An 18,180-nucleotide genomic window follows, 5' to 3' on the forward strand; every position below is an offset into this window, starting at 1 on the left:
TAGTAAAATATAAACTTATGTCCTTTTGAGTCCCACATCTTGTGGGGGTGGTCATTTCTCATTGCTTGTTTTTAGTATGACAGGCTAATTTGTTTTGTTCTTTTATTCCACAAATCCAGCAAAAATGTCATCTAAGCAATTCAGTCTTCCTAAATTGTATAGGAACTGTGAACGTTACTATTACTGTGATTTCTTTTTGTATATGCTCTATTGTTTAAGGATACAGTTTACCCATACCTCATAACATAAGGCCAGAAAACAAATAAACATGGATACAGTAAGTATAAATATAAATTTCCATATGATTTATTGTTGTTCCTTGTACATAAGAAACAGTAATATACAACTTACACTGCTTTAGAATGTAAAATGGATAAAAATGTGTACAAAAAAGCACATTCCTAGAAAAGTATTGGCAAATAGTAAAAACAGGGAGGAGGGTAACAAGCAAAAAACAAATCAACAAAACAAAAAACGAACAATTGTTCAATTCAGTGTGCAAACATTTTATAAAAATAGAAATACTAACTCTACAGGCAGTATTTCCTGATAAATTATTTAAATAGCATATCTACACAATCTGAGATATCTATTCCAAAGGCAATGAGAAAATAATTTATAAAAATAAAGCAACGGTATACAAGATGATAGAAAAAAACAACTTTCAGAAAACGTATTTAACATTTCAATGCTATTTCCTTACTGGGAATACTTTTCTGCAAAGAATTTTTATACTATGTACAACATTGATTTTTTTTTTTTTAGGTACTACAGTAGCTTTAAGTTTGTTAGACACTTAAACTCTTTCTGTTTGATCCCAAAATTCTTTACTCAGTCACACAACAAATGAGGTAATATTTGTATACAAGTTTCACCTTTGTCATTTTTTTCTTTTGGAAAAAGGCAAAAATAATAAATGTAGATGTTTTTCATCTCCCTGGAAATAGGCACAAGGGATGGGATAAGACAGTATTAATGGCCTCTTGGCTTTCTTTGCAAACTAAAAACACTTGCAAATGGACAACCAAGTAATTCCACTTGGGAAAAAGAAAAAGGAAAAAGGAATTCCAAATCATTCAGTCTAAGCACAAAGTGAAGAGCAGCTTGCTATGCTGGTTTCCTTGTGCCATTCCTGTGAAAGATTTGCTGATCAATCTCAACTACCTGCTCTCAGACACTTTCCATATGAAACCTAGATTCCAGGTAGAACAGAGTTAATAAATAATCTGTATTTACAATCTTACAGTCATAATGACTTGTAGCAAAGATGATATGGATAGTCCTTACGCTTCTTCCTGTTCCATGAATAGTCTTTCAGACAGATCCCCCAGAATAAGTAAAAAATAAATAGTTTACATTGTAAAGTGTTTGTTTAAAACACTAAAAACTACAGTCCAAAAGAGACAACTGGAAAACTCCAAGATATTCAGGAAAAAAGAAGAGAAGGAATGTCTTAGTTGATAATTTTGTGCCTTTCTAACCATAAAAATACAAGCACGGGCTGCCGTCCCTTGGGAGACAGCCTGGTGCTCACTGAGATGGTGGGTTTTCTTATTTTCCTGCTACATCTGCAGAAGCTACATCTGGAATACAACTGACAATTTCAATAGAACCAAGCTGCGGCAGCCAGCACTGGCTTGTGATGGTTTAACTCCGACTCCCTATTCTGGTCACTACAGGTGATGTGTTAAGGGGTGGAAATCTGGGAGGAAGTCCAGAAGCCAGTCTTTTCCTTCCTTCCCTGCTCCTATTTAAGTGCCTATTTATGTGGGTTAATCAGCTAACACTGGTCAGCATCATGAAATCCAGCAATAGTCTTTCAATCCCCTGAAAATGATTTAGTACCAAAAATGTAACAGTTCCTCCATATTTTCTTCATACAGTCGTCTCTTGGGTATGCGTCCTCCCCTTTGGGCTTTGGCCCCCCGCCCCCCCCCATTCCAGAGGGAGTAGGTCAGGGCTGGTTTTGTTTGTTAATTCTAGTGAGTCCTCCCTTCTCTCACATGCCTGAAAACACTTTGGAGTCCACTGCTCAGAGCTGGCCTCACAGTCGCATTCTGCTCTGACAAAAGCAGAGTGGGACAGGCACCTTCCAACCAAAGCACGTGGATGCTTTTGCTTTTGCAAAAGCCAACCAAAGTCATTGTTTGTCTCCTTGGAAGATTCTTCTCAGTCAGAGGCTGAATGCAGGGTCTGATTTGGAAAATTGCATTTTCTTGAGGCAAGTCACATGTTCTAGGAGTCCACACTCATGCAAGCAGAGAGCAAAGGCAGGCAGCGAGGAGCGATCCTGGGGGTTTTCTCAAGCCCATGGTTCCAGAAGGTGCAATACCAGCATTGGTTATGATCAGTCTTTCGATCAACAGTTTGATGATTAGGAATCTGTGAAATAAATATATAAACACATAAATACATAAACTAATTCACTGAGGCACTGTCATCTTAATATCCACTAATACATTAACAACCTTGGCACAGCTCTCCTTTTATAATGGCAAAAGTGTATTTTAAGATTGGTACTTTATAAAATTATACATTAATGTGTTTGAACACTGTTGCTAGGTGTTTGATATAGCATAACCTTCCAGAACTTATACTCTGCTTTCTAAGGCTTTCATTATTTCATTTTTATCATTGTGTCTTCAACAGCAAGATAGAAATAACCCTGTGTCTTACATAGCCTTTAAATCAGCCTCTTGCATGACTGACATTCTTGGTACTGGTCAGAACTAGGGATTTCACCTATATATTCACTGTCATTTTGCTCCTACCTCTGCATTCATATTTCAGGTCGGAGAAGAACACCATTTCTTGAGAGAAGACGAACAAGCCTAGCCTACCACCAGCATAGGTTTTGTCATAGATGGGTCCTGAGTCAGCCATGATTTTCTTCCCTTCATACATCACCACTCTGTGGGAAAAAAGGACATCACATTAGTGCCACCCTTACTTTTGGTCCTCTCCTCCCTGCCTGTCAGTATGACTTAAGGGATATTTAATCAGGGCAATCTTACCTGATGAAACCTGTCTTTGGCCTGTGGCTCAGACGCCATCTGTAGGCAGTGAAATCTTTCCAGCCAATGTGACGAGGGTCATGCCACAGTGTGCGCACCTGGAGGAAAAGCAAAAGCAAAGGTTGAAACAGCTTAATTATGAGACTTATGTTAGATTCCATGAAATGGAATGGTACTTGAAAAGGTACTGAGTTGACCTAAATTAGAGAGCTGCATTGTAGGATTTTTTTCCCAAGGGCTTTATTGGTTATGTAACCTTGAATGTGCGTATCAGCAAAGAGAAGGGACATTGACATTTTTGTTTGTTTGAAGAGGCTAAAACAAACAGCTTTAGCCTTTTGATCTCAAGTGAGCTACCCTCTCAGACGCTAGGATGGTTTTTACAATGCAGAGCTTAATGCTACAGTTGGTGATGCCGGGAACTTGATGTCTAAGACTCCCTGGTGGGAGGCTGGGCCAAACACAGCATCTCTTCCCCTCCTGCAGGGCGTTGTTCTCACCTGGCCAGGGGTGTTTCCTGTGTGCCACAGGGCATTCCGCAGGTGCTCGCCAGGCCCCGTGGTGGAGTTCACAACCTTCACAGAAAGTCCAGAGTATCCCTGAGCCCTCGTGGGGTTGGTGTCCCAATAGGATTGAGTGACTTGCTTCCACATCACAACATAGAAGCGGCTGCTGGACTGGTAGCCAAACACAAAGCCGGCATAGTCGTCATCCCTCTCGGTGTTGATGAAGAAGGTCCCGCTGAAGTCCACAGCATTAAATTCGTCATAACCTGGAAGAGGAGGCCACGCCCAGGTTAAAACCTGCAGCCTTCCGGAGGTTCTCTGTCACATTTCCAGCCTTTTTTAGCACTCACGGGGACACGTGCAACTGCCTGCTTTTACACTGGCTTCTTTCCCCTGTACACACTGGCCTTTCGTTTGAAGAAGTCTCTACTCACCTACAGCAAGTCCGGGGTCACAGTTGACAGTCTGGACGAGTTCTTTACCCTGATGGCGTACAACCCAGTTAGGGTCATTCTGGGATGTCCCTTTGGGATCTAGAGGAATCATCTGGAATCGGCGGAAATCAGTCTCACTGATATCAACATTTTCGGGACAGATGTCATCAATGTCTGGCACCTTGTCCTGGTCAAAATCATCTTTGCAAGCATCACCTCGACCATCACCTAAAGGCAAAAAGGCAAGAGTTCAGTGAAATTCCAAAATACCATTACTGGTGCCAAAAATTCACTGTCTTGTCAAAGTTAACATTTAGTCTTTTCATCCTCAAATGTATTCAGCTTTTTTTTTTTCCGCAATCCAGACAGCCATGGTTTCAGTCACTCGCTTAAAAAGTGGCTCCAGTGACTCACCATCAGAGTCCTTCTGGTCAGGATTGGGCACCAGCCTGCAGTTGTCCCGGTCATCAGGAATGCCATCGTTGTCATCATCGTGGTCGCAGGCGTCGCCTTTGCCATCCTTGTCGTGGTCGGCCTGGTTGGCATTGGGCACGTAGGGACAGTTGTCCAGGTTGTTCTGGTGGCCGTCTTCATCAATATCCTGATTGTTGTCACAGGTGTCTCCAATGCGGTCCGAGTCAGAGTCGAGCTGAAAGAGGCAGAGGGTAAGCTGGAATGTGAATTACTGATGCTAAAGAAAGCTTACGGAGATGCTCCAGTGTCTGGTCAGATTTGTTAATATAGATGCGAAGCCTCACTGGTCTTAAGTATTTTATTCTTGATCCTTGTTTGTATTAGACAGTTTTTAAAGGGATATTTGAAAGTTCTTTTAAAATAGAAAACATTCTAAATAAAATTAAATAGAAAGCATCATTTCATCACTAAGGATAGAATGCCATATTAACTACTTATATCTTAATGATGAATTGAATGCTCTGGGTACAATTTATGTTCTATTCAAATTTTCAATTAGGAAATTGTTGACACGTCAACTTCTACTCCAGGTCATTAAATCATGGCAACATGGCACTGCTTTTCATACCTACTGGGTAACCATATGGTGGGATAAATCATTTTCTTCTCTTTTAGGTATTTGGTTTTACCCATCTAGTCCATAAGGATTGTCCAGTGTTGGCTCAGGTAAACTCAAAATTCTAATTTTTTTCAAAACTGTATTTCTCAGAGTACCTTTTTTAAAGTATTCAGTACAGAATTCTTACAGAATGCTTACAGATTATTTATATACAAATTGCAATTTTGCTTGCCAGTATTTATGCTCTTTGCTATTAAGATTTTTACATGATTCATTAATTGTTATAAACTTTATTATTATCTGAAGAACCAACACCTTATCCAGGGAGGTTAAATGGCACTGAGGTTTAATTTACAGTAAGACTCAAATTCAAAACAGATGACCCTCAATGCCATTTGATCAAGAATGCTATCCCAAATCATTCATGCTTTCCCCTATTTCCCCAAAGCTATTCATCCTGGTGCTTTTTGTTTTAGAGAAAGTCATAAGAGCAAATATTAGGAGAGTTTCTGGATGTCTCCAGAAATTAGCTGGATTTATCATTTCTTGAATCTTTTAAAAATATTTGCATTTATAAAAAGGTGGTTTCTAAATTTCCAGAATAATTGCTTTTAGGGAAAAAAAAAAGCCTTAAGTTTCACATCGAGAAAATAATGATGAGCGATTACACTAGAAAAGAAACACCTCCAGACATGGAACTTGTTCTGGCTATGTCTGTTTGCAGCACTCCCTAGCACCGGTACAGAATTATCTGTTTGCAATGCCAAAACACTTGAAGAATGAGAAAGAAACAGAGATTTCTCCAGTTTGGGGAAATATTTTTAGTTTGGTTTTCTTGCGGTCAGATTATATCATGAGCCATGAAAATGGCTGTGTATCTTGCTTAGGGATATTTTCTTCCATCTCTTAGTTTCAAACATGAGTAATATTCCTGTACAGTTATCAGTCACAGATTTCTGCTTTGTATAATTTATCTTAACAATGGTAGATTCCACTGAGCAAATCATGTGGGCTTCTTGTAGAGGATAAGATTGAAGTTACAAGACTCATGCTAAAGACCTGTGGAACTCTTCAAAGAGCTTAGGTCAGGCAAACTGTTCACATGAAAATGCTGTAATTGGCTATGAGATCACTGATAGCCATGGTAATGAAAGTGATTGAACTTAAACTCTTCTGTTTTTTAAAGAGGCTTAGCAAGGGATATGCTAACAGTTTCCTGAAAGATTCTGAAAGGAATCTACCTACCTGGTCTGGATTGTGTTCCAGGGGGCAGTTGTCACACTGATCACCAACCCCGTCCATGTCAGTGTCTTTCTGGTCCACATTGTAGACATACTGGCAGTTGTCCCGTTCATTGAGGATACCTGCAGAGAACATGGGACAGATAAGAGCTGGAATCTTCAGCCTCAGCTGTTTCAACCAGACTGCGCACTAACAGCCAGCGCTGTCCAAGGCTGAGAGCTGAATGCCGTCACAGCTGCCCACGGGCTGGCTGGATCAGGGAGCACCTTACCGTCCCCATCAATGTCAGCTGCGCAGGCGTCTCCCTCCCCATTGTTATCTGTGTCAGCCTGGTCTGGGTTGTGGTTGTAGGGGCAGTTGTCACAGCGGTCTCCCACGTCATCTCTGTCATAGTCATACTGGGCTGGGTTGTAATGGAATGGACAGTTGTCCTGCCAAGAGAAGAAGCGGAGCATTGTACAACTTGGTCCATGAAACTAGCCTCAAATCACATGCATAATATATATAAAACTGAAAATCTGCAGCAATCATTTTCTACTTGGTGGATATACTAAGTCCCCTGTAAAATGACCACTGCAAAAGTTAAAAGCCAGGACATAATGAATGAAAAATGAATTTCTGTTGGTTATGAGTCAGTGAGATGTAAATAGAAACTCAACATCTCCACTCTCAGTGCAAGCAGAGATAACCTTACTGTGACCTAGAGAAGACATTTGAAACCAATATGGGGAGCAAAGTGTCATTTGTTCACACATTGTAACTTTTTGCTCCAACTAGGGGAAAGGCAGGCTGTGACGAAAAACAAAACCCTCATTTAAAAATTCTCTTGGCAACATCTATATCTGAAAACTACAGGATCACAATGAATAATTTCTGATGACTAGATATCAGTAATTTTGTTGAATCTTAAGGGTTACAGGCTGTTGCTGAACACAAAAGCTGAAAGAGGAATGGAAAACAATTTTACCCTGTCATCTGGAATCTTATCATTGTCATCGTCATCATCACAGGCATCGCCGATTCCATCCTTGTCATAGTCTTCCTGCCCTGAGTTGGGAAGGTTGGGGCAATTATCCTGGAAAGAGAAGACACGTTGCAGCTGCAGTTTGCAAGCCTTTCGCTCAGCTCATGCACTAGAGAGTGCACTGAAAAAACACTGCAGACAGAACTGAATGCTACTCTGTGACAGCAGGTATTTTCAATGGGAAGACACACACACACACACACTCTGTATAAATGCTCTAAACTTTATATATACCGGGAACACAGGTCATGCTCTGCTGGCATCTGGTAGAGAAGTGAACTTTTTTTGGACAACATAATCGACTGTGGGACACAACTGCCCAAAGGGCATGCCCCATTCGTGTTCTTGGCACCAAGTGATTTAATAAGAATTAGTGTTCCTCTGCCTTCGGATGATTTGATCTTTCAGTTCCATTCCCCAAGTTTAAGCAATTCCTCAGCTCATCCCCTTGATAAGGGTTTCTGGAGGCAGGTGAGGGCGGGGCTACCTTTCTGCAGTGGTAAGTTGCATTGGCCACGCACAGCAGGTCCTCGTTGGGCCAGCCGTCCAGGTCTGTGTCCTCCCCGCAGATGATGCCGTTGCCGGCATAGCCAGGCTTGCACTCGCAGCGGTACATGGGGTCGCTGTAGTGGCCCAGGTAGTTGCACTTGGCGTTCTTGTTGCAGTCATGTGTCCCGTCCGTGCAGGGGTTTCGGGGCTTGCATACCTGCGGGTACAACATTCTGACGTTAAGGCAGAGCCTTGGAGGGTCCCCAGCTCCCCATTGCTTCTGGACAGAGATCCATGGGAAGAGTATGAGTCCCCCCCATCCTGCCCTGGGAATGTTGGTGCCAGGTTATAGGCTGACATGACTTGATGTTGTTTTCCTTGAACTTGCACATCACCCTGGCACTTACAAGTCCATCCACTCACAACTCACTCCAGAGCAGCATGGTTAAATGTGATGGACCAATTTTCTCTGCTGGATGAACAATTAATTTTCTAGTCCTGTTTCTAAAAGCTAGATTGACACTCACCCCCTCCCCCGTTTTCCTTGAAGGGTGTGAGAGGACATTCCCCACTTTGATGGCTAGCTCAGTCAAGGACACCCCCCCTCACTCCCATCTACTAGTCCCCTCTGCTCTACCTGTTTGTTGGCGGTGGCATGTTCCACGCCCCGGCCGAAGGGCTGCGAGCCAGTGAAGCGTGGTGGGCAGGGCAGGCAGTTGTAGCCGGGGTCTGTGTTCTCACACCTGTGCTCTCCATTGTGGTTGAAGCAGGCATCAGGGACTTCTTTGCACTGTGGAAGAAACAGGTTTGTTCATGTTTAGAGAACACTGCCACAAGAAATGACGAAGGCAGATGAGATGCTTTCCTAGGTCTGGTAGCTCCCAGCTCCTCACCTCATCAACATCTTTGCACTTGACGCCGTCTCCACTATAGCCTGGGGGACAAGCACCACACTTCCAGCTGCCATCAGGGTAGCTGGTACACTGGACACCAGCAAAGCAGGGATTGGACAGGCATCCATCTGAAATAGGAGTGACAGGCAAATGTGGGTCTCAGCTGCTGTTACTGCCATTCTGGTCACTTAAATGGGGGTGTAATATTGTAAGGTCTGTGTAACTACTAACTTTTGAGATTATGCTGTCCATCTGGCATTTTAATCAAACCACTCAGGACCATCCAAACTGAACCCCCATGAAAGCTGAGTGTGCCATTAGGTGGTTTTGTCCTGGGCTGCCTGGGCTGTGTGGCTTACCAATGGGACAGTCCTGCTTGTTGCAGATCTGGGTTTCTGTTACATCACCAACGCAGTCCTTGCCTCCAAACTGGGGCGTGGGGTTGTTGCAGAGCCGGCTACGTTTCTGTGCCCCTCCTCCACAGGTGACGGAACAGATGTCCCATGGCGACCAGGGGCCCCAGCCCCCATTGACTGTAAGAAAATGAACCACAGGCCAAAGCTAAGACCAATTTCCAAACATTTTACCTTCACAGGAGACTCTCCTGAGTGTGTGCAAGAAACCTCCATGACCCTGACACATGGTAAGGATGTCTGGGAAGAGGGTGAGTCTGAAATGGTTCTATTTGTCGTGAGAAGCTGCTGTGCCCTGCAGGGCTGTGCTTCTGTTTGTTTCTCTAGGAAGCAATCTTCCCCCATCCATGACCCACGGATGCCAGACAGCTAGCGGGGTGGAGCTGCCAGCATCATGCCAGGTGATGCATGCACTTACTGGGGCAGGCGTCTTTCTGGCAGGCTTTGGTCTCCCGGGCTTTGCCCTCACATGGCTTCCCATTCATCTGGGGGCTGGGGGAGTTGCAGAGCCGGATCCTTGTGATCACACCATCTCCACATGTTACGGAACAAGATGACCACGGGGACCAGTGGCTCCAGCCTCCATCCTGTTTAACTAAAGGACAAACCTGATGGTTATATGGTGCTTCCCACAAGCCAAGCTCTACATTAACACTTTAAATGCATCCTCTAAACCAAATCTTCAAACTCGCCAAACTAAACATCTTTAAACTATTTTTACCCCCAATTTACAGATAAGAGCCTCAGAGAGGATAAGCTGTACTCAAGGGTGCACAGATAAGGCAGAGAACTGGGATTAGATCAGAGCCTAGAACCTGTGCCCTCAACCTCTGTGCTCTGAAGTTGCTGTTGGTGACAACAAGGACAAGTCAGGTCTCCACATCCCCAAGTGGCCAAACGCTTACATCTCTTGTCACACTCCTGGATGTGGCAGGTCCGCGTCTGCACAGAGGAGCCCTCGCATCTGTTGTTGAGGCTGTCACAGGAGCGGCCACGCTGCTGGATTCCATTGCCACAGGTCACAGAGCAAGAGGTCCACTCAGACCACGGGGACCAGCCATCGTCTGCAGAGTCGCTGGCTGCTGAGCAAATGAGTGCATTTAGTGTGTTATCATGAAAACAAGCTATTCTTTGGGCTGCTCTGCTCTAGACTTTCTTCCCATGCCAGAGAGTGAAAAGCAATATATTTGTTAGGCCAATGGCCAAGCGGTCATTCTGTGCACAGCTTTAGGGTAATTGCATGCTTTGCCTGGGTCGGTATAGCTGAACCTTTCCCCCACATATGTTTCTAGTCATCCTCGCCCCCTTCTTCCAAGTCTGCATTTTAAATGAGTTTCCCTTTTTTGACTTAAGATGTCTTGGTAGGCATTTCCAGCCCCAGGCTTCCAAGAATACTTGGGTTTTAGGCAACTTATAGGAATCACTTCTGACTTTCAGGAGAGTCAGAGACCCACATGTTTGGCAGATGAATCTGAAGGCAGCAGAGCTGCTGTTGGCTCTGGCCCTGGATCAGTCATGAGGTCAGTCAGCGGGTTGCTCCTCTCACCCTAGCATTTGGGGCCTTTTCTGCACATATTTTCATAAGAGGGAAGTGTGTTTGTTTACCATCTGCCCAGGCGCCATGACTACAATCACGTCCTGTATCTGACAGGAGATAGAGAACTTTGTTTTCTCTTGCCATCAGTTCGAAGTTTTCCTAGTAATCCCTGACTCAAAATTCAGCACTCTGCTAGTCCCTAGCTAGCCTTGTTCCCTTTAACCCACATCTGAAGTGAATGCTGAACAGAAAGCAATGTACAAATGATTATGACAGTTTCAATGTCACTGACATCTCTGAAGGGAACTGGTTCTTCTGAGCTGTGATCCGTGTGTGTAGGAAACAGGGAGTGTGGGGGGGCGTGGATGTGAAGGGGGAGTGCTACTTTCCTGTTTTATGCATCTTAGTTGTGATAAATCATCTTTATGACTTGTACTTACTACAGTGTCTCAGCAAAGTGGTTAATTATACTGGCAGCAAAACCCAGGGACTGGGTACCATGAAACAATACAATTTCTTACAGAGCTCTGAGACTCAAACTGCTATTTTTTCTTAGGTCTCCTATGCCTGTAGATAAAATGGGTAGAACTTTCAGGCCCAGTTAAGTCCATCAATTTCTCCAGTGAGCAGATTTTTACTGACTCTAGGCCATAAGGTCAGATTCTAAATCCAGTTAACTTAAAGCTACTGCTGCTACCAATTCATCTCATCTTTTCTCAAAGCACAGAATCATACTCAATAAACTATACTAAGGTTATTGTCTACACCACAATCCAGGGGGGTAATTAAGTTTAGTCATAATGGCATTTTTTTGGCTGTATACAGCAGACAAGCCATCAGCTAACCAGGTGCTGTAGCAAGAAACTGAATGAAAACATGTGACAGAGATGGGACTGGTATTCCAGCATTATGTACAATCAATCCAGTCGCTGAAGCATGGCCAACAATCTTAGGAACTTACGCCAGCACCGTGGGCAGCATTCTCCATCGGGGACTGTGGCGTTGGAGCAGGGCATGATGGGACAGGACACTTTTTTGCAGATGGTAACTGAGTTCTGCAGGGCAACAGTGAAGGAGAAATGGGTACTAAGCATATTGCAAGCAGAAGCTTACATACTGAACCATTTCAATTACAAGCTGAAATGTCGTCTGGGCTATAAATGCTCTAGTGGAATGATTTTAATAGAAGCTCTGCCTGTCTTTTGGCAGCCACCAGTACTGTAGAGACAGTTCAAGGGCTGCTTACTTGTCACTCCATCCCTCTAGAATTCATCTCAATTGCCACTTAGTCACTTCTTCATGCACAGAACAACATGAATTTATGCAGTTGGAACCACCTAATATCATGAGTCAGATCTGTTACTCTGTGTCTAAAATCAAACTCCTGAAACTCAGCCAGGACTTTAAAAATTTTAAATTACATCTTTATGGGGAAAAGAAGATCAATGAGCATCTTACTTTCTCGTATATAAATATGGCTTTATATAATATTGGACAAAAACGGGAGTTTAGTAAAGGTGGCTCCCAAATCCGGCAATCCATGATTTGTATTTAAGCTTGACTTTGCTCAATGAGCCAGCAACACCCCCCAAACCCCTCTGCCCCTGGCGTTGGGTAGGGGGTGAGCCAGAAGGACACATACACTGCAGGCAGTACCATCTGAGGTAAGTGGATAGTTCTAACGATGTTGGGCTAAGTGATTTGAATAGCAATCAGTACTGTATTAAAGAATCTCCATGTCATAGCCGAATATGAATCAGGTTGTGGCGGGGCGGGGGGGGCGGTGTCGGGGAGTTCCAACTTGCTTTTACTTACCTGATATTCAACACTTAGCTCTTGAACTAAAGCAGGTAAGTTACCGAGATATTTAAATAGATACACTCTTTTAGATATTATTCTTAGCCTGGGGTATAATTAAGACTTTGAAAAACTCTGAGCATTTAAATGATTTTATAGATGTCATAACTGCATCTTAAGAAAAAGATACCACTTGGGTATCCAGCCATGGAACATGAAAAGAGCCTCTGCAGCCATCTGGCTCTTTCTTCAGAGAGTGTGCCATCCATTTGTGTTTCAGTCCGTCAAGAGCCTTACCTGGCAGCGACACTCAGTGCAGCTGTCCACCGTCCACTCGTCACCAGTCCTGTACTGGACTCCGTTGTGGTAGCAGAGTGGGGGCCTCCTCAGCTCATTGGCCAGCTCTTTGTTCTCTTCGGTCTAAAAGGGGGAGAAAGGTTATTAGCATCAAGCCTCACTTTCAGTCCCTCAGCATCATCACCATCACATGCAGGGGCTCCTGCTAACAGGCAGTGGGTGGAGGCTACTGACCACTTTGCGGATACTGTCCTGCAGCGTGGTCACAATGGTGCGTAGACCCCTGAGCTCCAGGACCATGCTGGACAGCTCGTCACATGAGATGCCACAAATGGCTTGCAGGTCCTTTGTCTTGTGGCCGATGTAGTCGGTGCGGATGGCAGGGCTGGACCCATTCACCACGTTGTTGTCAAGGGTGAGAAAGACACTGGTAGCTGCTAAGGAACAAAGGAACACAGTGAGGAAAGTAGGAGAGTATCTTCAAGTAGATGCTCCCACCAGCCAGCCCCTAGGCATCCTAACTGTAACAGACATTTCATTTTGGTTGAGGGATGCAAAAGGAGGGGACTGTTGAGTGTGGAAAACTGTTTGAGGTCACCTTTATATAAAGGTAACTATGTTACCTGGGGTAATTTATGCACAATCACCATTGCTGAAGTTTCTCAGCTTATTTTGGGTGGAATGCCCTCACTTTCCCATATGCCCTAAAAACAGAGGGATACTTACAGCTGGAGCAGCCTTTGTTCCTGAGGATGTCTTCTGGTGTGGTTCCAAAGACAAACCTTACATTCTGCAGCACCCCCTGTGAGCAGAGGATACACACTGTTTGTAGAGTGTTGGTAGGGGCCGGGGGGTCAGTGGGAGGGGGGGCTGTTTATGCTAGAAGGAGCACACAACAGATGTTCTAAAATTTGAAAAGAACTCCCTTTCAAGATCACCGTGTCAAAATAACACACCAAATAACTGTTGGTGAATTGCCAAATTCACGGGAATTGCAAAATAGCTTCAAAAATCTTAATTGTATCTTCTGCCAAGTCTGCGGTCTTTTTACAAAGAATTCAGTTATCGGCCTACTTGGGGATACAGGAAATGGAATCTGATATTGAGACGGGATGATACAATGACACTCTCCAGTGTCAGTTAAATGTGGGAGTTTCAAAGCCACAGACCCAAAGATCTAGAGGTTTAAGCAAGGAAGACACTATAGCAGCAAATAGCCACTATTTTAATCTTTTCTTTGGGATTGGTTACATCCCCATGAGGAAGCAAATAGCCAAGTGGTATTTATCCTGCTCATAAAAAGTATCCACTTCAAGCAATATTATAATTGGTGCAATGCATTTGAAATTATTTTCTTGAGAAGAGCATAAAGAGTATTTAAGGTTTGAACAGGCAGTTACAGGGAAACTATTTCTTGTTTCCTTTAGAGGTTTTCAGTGTCGGATCCCTAGAACACCAGCACGAACCTCATCTTGGAACTGTTTAGAGATGTAAATTATCAGGTCCCATCCCAGACCTACTGAATCCAAAACTCTAGGGGTGGGATGCAGCAGTATACATTTTAGGAAGCTCTCCAGGTGATTTGGATGCTCCCTACTGTGTGAGAACCACTGCTTTAGTGCACAGGCAGTATTTCCTATACTGGAACCCCTGCCTCTCCTGGTCATAAGCTGCCTAGCAGTTGACCCCGTGGATCAGGAATCAAAGCGGCCTCACCTGGAAATTGTCATTGACGCCTCCTTTGGCAATGCGGAGTCTGGCGATGCTGGCCAGGTCCCTGGTGAAGATGCTCTGGATGGGGACATCCAGCTCCGCATTCTCCATCTTCTCACAGTCGATGTACAGCTGGGCCCTGTCCTCCTGCACAAACAGGGTGATGCTCTTCCACTGGCCAGTCGCCAGGAGTGCTTCCTCTACCGACACCACGTGCTGCTTGCCCTGCACGGTCAGGCTCAGGTCCAGGGTGCCCGCTTTGCCATTGGAGACCACGCTGAAGACCTGGCCAGAGTGGTCTTTCCGCTCCACAGCCAGCAGGGTACCTCGGGTCTTCTTCATTTGCCTCAGGGAGGCCAGGAGGAGGAAACCTTTCTCCGCCCGCACAGCATCCACTAGGTCCTGGAACTTCTTGTCAGGCACAGGGGGGATCAGGTTGGCATCCTCGATGCGGAAAGCTGGGCTAGAAGGGTCAGGACCCTTCACCAGTCGGCGCCCAGAGCCCTTGCGGGCAGCTCCGGTGAGTTCAAAGATGTCAAACACACTGTTGTCTCCCCCAGACTCTGTTAGACAAGAGCAGGACACATGGTGAGCGCCCTGGGTTGGGGGAGGGGGAGAGGCAGAGGGCTGGAATGAAAGCTCCTGACAGCCGCTGGAAGAGCTAAATAAAGGGCAGTCAGAGGAAGCCGGCAGCCTGAGGTTTGGTCAGGGCTCAGGGGAGAAGCAGCTGAGAGAGGAGTACACAGGGAGGGAAGTGCACCTGGGGTAACCCGACCTCCTCCTCTTCCCTCCCCCCCACACAAGGTATTACACAGACTCACCTGGAAGGCGGTTGGAGCCGCAGGCATGCACCAGGAGCAGGACACCGAGTCCCCAGGCCAGCCCCATGGTGGAGCTATTTGTGCCCAGCAAGGAGCCTGCAGCAAGGAGCACAGAGCCCAGGGTCAGAGGCTGCCAAGCAGGGAGTGTGGGCAAAACCTGGAGGGCCTTGGGGCTGGGGCCCCTGGGGATCCCCTTTTGGGCCCACATTTGCTGGAAGGAGGGGCAACCGTATTTACTTTGGAGAGAGCATCAGGAAGAAAGAGTTGAGGGGAGATTACCGCTTTAAAGAGGTGGTGGGGGCAAGATCAACCACTGCAGAGGGGTTTTTCCTTGAGAAGTTAAGGGTAAACACTAGACCAGGAGATGCAGTTTAGGGGCGCAGGGAGGCACAGTCCTTTTCTAGAGGACTGATAGGACTAGGGGAAAAGAAAATTTTGGGGTGTTCTGGTGGGTTAGTCTGTGAACCCCAAGGCTGGAGAGGATGTCTCTGGCGCCCTTCCACAAGAGTCCCCAGAGGCTGGGAGCGACAGTACGGGGAAGGCAGAAAGTATTAGATGCGGGGTTCCGGAGGCGCTGAAGCCTGGGAGCTCCAGGTGGCTGGCCAGGGCAGCACTCGTCCTCGGCGGCCGCCCGGGAGTCCTACCTGTGCGGACGCGGATGTAGCGGCCGGGGCCAGCAACAGGGGCGCAGCGACGGGATAGAGAACTGGAGAGGCGCGGGGTGGAGGCCGTGGATTCGGAGGCTGCGGCTGGGAGAGCTCGCCAGGGTGGGCTCTCAGCGGCCGGCCCGAGTGCAGTGGCTGGCGAAGCGGAGGAGCCGCGCGCTTTTAAAGGGGCGCTCACATTCCTGGGGTTTCCTCTGACCAATGGGAGGCCGCGGGGCAGGAAGCGGGAGGGGGGCCAGTCTGGGTTCCTCTCTCCGCCCCCCCGCTGCCTGGCGCACAACTTTCCAGCTAGAAGGTGGAAGGGGGGCGGCGGGGGTCGGCGCCTAGGAGCACTGGAACTTCTCAGAAAAATAGGTGCCCGCCCACGCGGCCTTGGCGCTCACGGGCTCAGCACTTCGGCTCTGGCGCCGAGCTGCCCAAACCCTGTGCGCGCATCCCGAGCCGACAGGGCCCTAGCCACCCAACCCAAGACCCTTAGAGAGGCTTTCAGGCAAACTCGTCCCCTTGAAAGCCTGCGCGACGGCTGAAGGGTGGACACTTGGGGAGCGAACCCATTTGTACAGAAAAAAATAAGCCCAACGGGGTAAATGGGACCAGGAGGGAATCGGTAGTTGAAGGAGTTTCCCTCTTGGGTACTTGTTGACCCTCGTCCATCCAGCCAGGTGGGGTGGGGACCACGGAACCCGCTTAGCGCCGCGCCCCTGCCCTCGCCCCGCGCTTGTCCTCCGCCTGTCCCCCGATGGACTTGAGTGGGTGTCGCACTGGCCAGCAGTGCGGGTACCGGGCTCGGTTTCCCACGTGCGTCGGGGCAGCCTTTCCGCAGGGGCTTGCCGCCCGAGTCCCCGGGAAAGTGCCATCTCCCAATGCTGCGGCGCTTCCACGGCTGGCCGCTTGGGGGCGATGTGCGAATTCTGATCAAGGGGACGTGAGCGGACAGCTTCTTTCTAGTCAGGAATGTTAAGGAAACTTACTCTTACCCACTTTTCTAAAGCCAAATTGGAAATTGTGTCTTGAAAAACAGTTTTTTGTGCCCACTCGTGCTGCTTAACGTGACTCCTGGTTGGAGGATTTGCAGCACCATCTGGCTCCAGGGTCTTGAACTATTTACAGAATAGATTCATGGAGTAATAAATTACCTTCTTCCTATCATTTTATTTCCTTCCCCCCTCCTCCCTGAACGTTCTTTTCATTTTTAGGCTCCCGAAACTGAGGTGTGGGTTACATTTCTGTGGGTGCACCAACTGCCGTGAGTGCTGCCGCTTGCTTAATGCTTCTGTCATTGGAAGTTTGGTGTCCAAGCCACCGTCCCAAGCCAGCATGACTCCAGCTGCCTGGAATTCCATTCATCTCTTCGGCTGGGACGTCAGCAGCCGCACTCCCCCTGCTGTGATCCCAGGCTATCAGGCCGGCCCTGGGACCCAGGGCGCAGGTAGTAGCTTCACCAAATAAGGATCTCAGTCGCAGGCCAGGGGAATCCCTAGGGTTCACTTCCCTCCTTAGCATTCACACCTGGCCAGATTCCCAACACCCACAAGTGTGTAAACATTCATCCAACTGGCAATTTCACTTTTTTTGGGTAGGAGTGTTGTGTGACAAGGGTCATGTGGGTGATGGAGTGTTTACTAGTTACTCAGTACACAGCAAACACCTCTAGAAGATGACAAGTATGTTCTTAAGACAGCTGTTTGTTTGTTGCTTAAGTAGTTGCTAAACCTGACAGATTTCGCATGCTGGGAGACAGAAATAAAAACCTCTATTGGATGATTAGTCAAAGCAGATTCCTGTCGTGAAAGTCATAGGTAATGATTCATCAAACAGATCTGACAATTCCAGAGTCAGCAGCCATACATGCCCCTCCCCTTCCTTCTCCTTCCTAGCACCCTGTTAGCTCTTTGAAAGGTGACTTTTCTTTTCTTTCTTTTTTTTTTTTTCACTTGCTACTGATAATACCAGGTGCTTAGGAACAGTTTCAGAAGATGGCCTAATGGTCCCCTGTTCCTCTGGCCTACTTGTTAGTTTTATATAGATGAATGGAGGGTTTAGGGGCCACAAGAGGGGCACAAAAGCAGGATGCATTGCCCCCTTTAGATCATCTCCTCCTATAGGCTTAGCTGAAGGGACAGAGCAGAAGCTTACTGGAATGACCCTTCAGGGGGCCACTTCCAGAACTGAAGGAATGCCTACAATGTATCCTGCATTCCTCTGGACTTTTCTTGGAACTTGGCTTCTTCCAACAAAAGAAGACATCTACAACCGGTTATATACCCTGCAAATAGGAAGATGATCTGTACGGTAGTAGGGA

At 46.4% G+C, this 18,180-nt stretch overlaps 1 protein-coding gene across 4 annotated transcripts; it reads right to left on the reverse strand.

The window, feature by feature from the left end:
• Nucleotides 285-16,009, reverse strand: THBS1 (thrombospondin 1). 4 transcript variants are annotated; one of them, XM_018054475.1, is made up of 22 exons: nt 15,858-16,009; nt 15,214-15,309; nt 14,396-14,955; nt 13,406-13,481; nt 12,914-13,113; nt 12,680-12,802; nt 11,547-11,640; nt 9,954-10,127; nt 9,467-9,643; nt 8,995-9,168; nt 8,636-8,763; nt 8,380-8,532; nt 7,741-7,959; nt 7,197-7,304; nt 6,501-6,660; nt 6,233-6,351; nt 4,369-4,603; nt 3,955-4,182; nt 3,515-3,786; nt 3,015-3,112; nt 2,772-2,911; nt 285-2,382 (listed from the first exon to the last, which is right to left on the reverse strand). In XM_018054475.1, exons 2-22 carry the CDS (start codon nt 15,278-15,280, stop codon nt 2,375-2,377), a joined length of 3,513 nt encoding a protein of 1,170 aa, XP_017909964.1. In that variant the 5' UTR covers nt 15,281-15,309; nt 15,858-16,009; the 3' UTR covers nt 285-2,374. The 4 variants fall into 4 exon arrangements, with proteins under 4 accessions (XP_017909964.1, XP_017909963.1, XP_017909962.1 ...); XM_018054474.1 differs by having other exon boundaries at nt 9,954-10,130; nt 12,914-13,116; XM_018054473.1 differs by having other exon boundaries at nt 9,954-10,130; nt 15,858-15,998.

This window comes from Capra hircus, chromosome 10 (assembly GCF_001704415.2).
Source record: "Capra hircus breed San Clemente chromosome 10, ASM170441v1, whole genome shotgun sequence".
Classification (NCBI taxonomy): Eukaryota; Metazoa; Chordata; class Mammalia; order Artiodactyla; family Bovidae; genus Capra; species Capra hircus.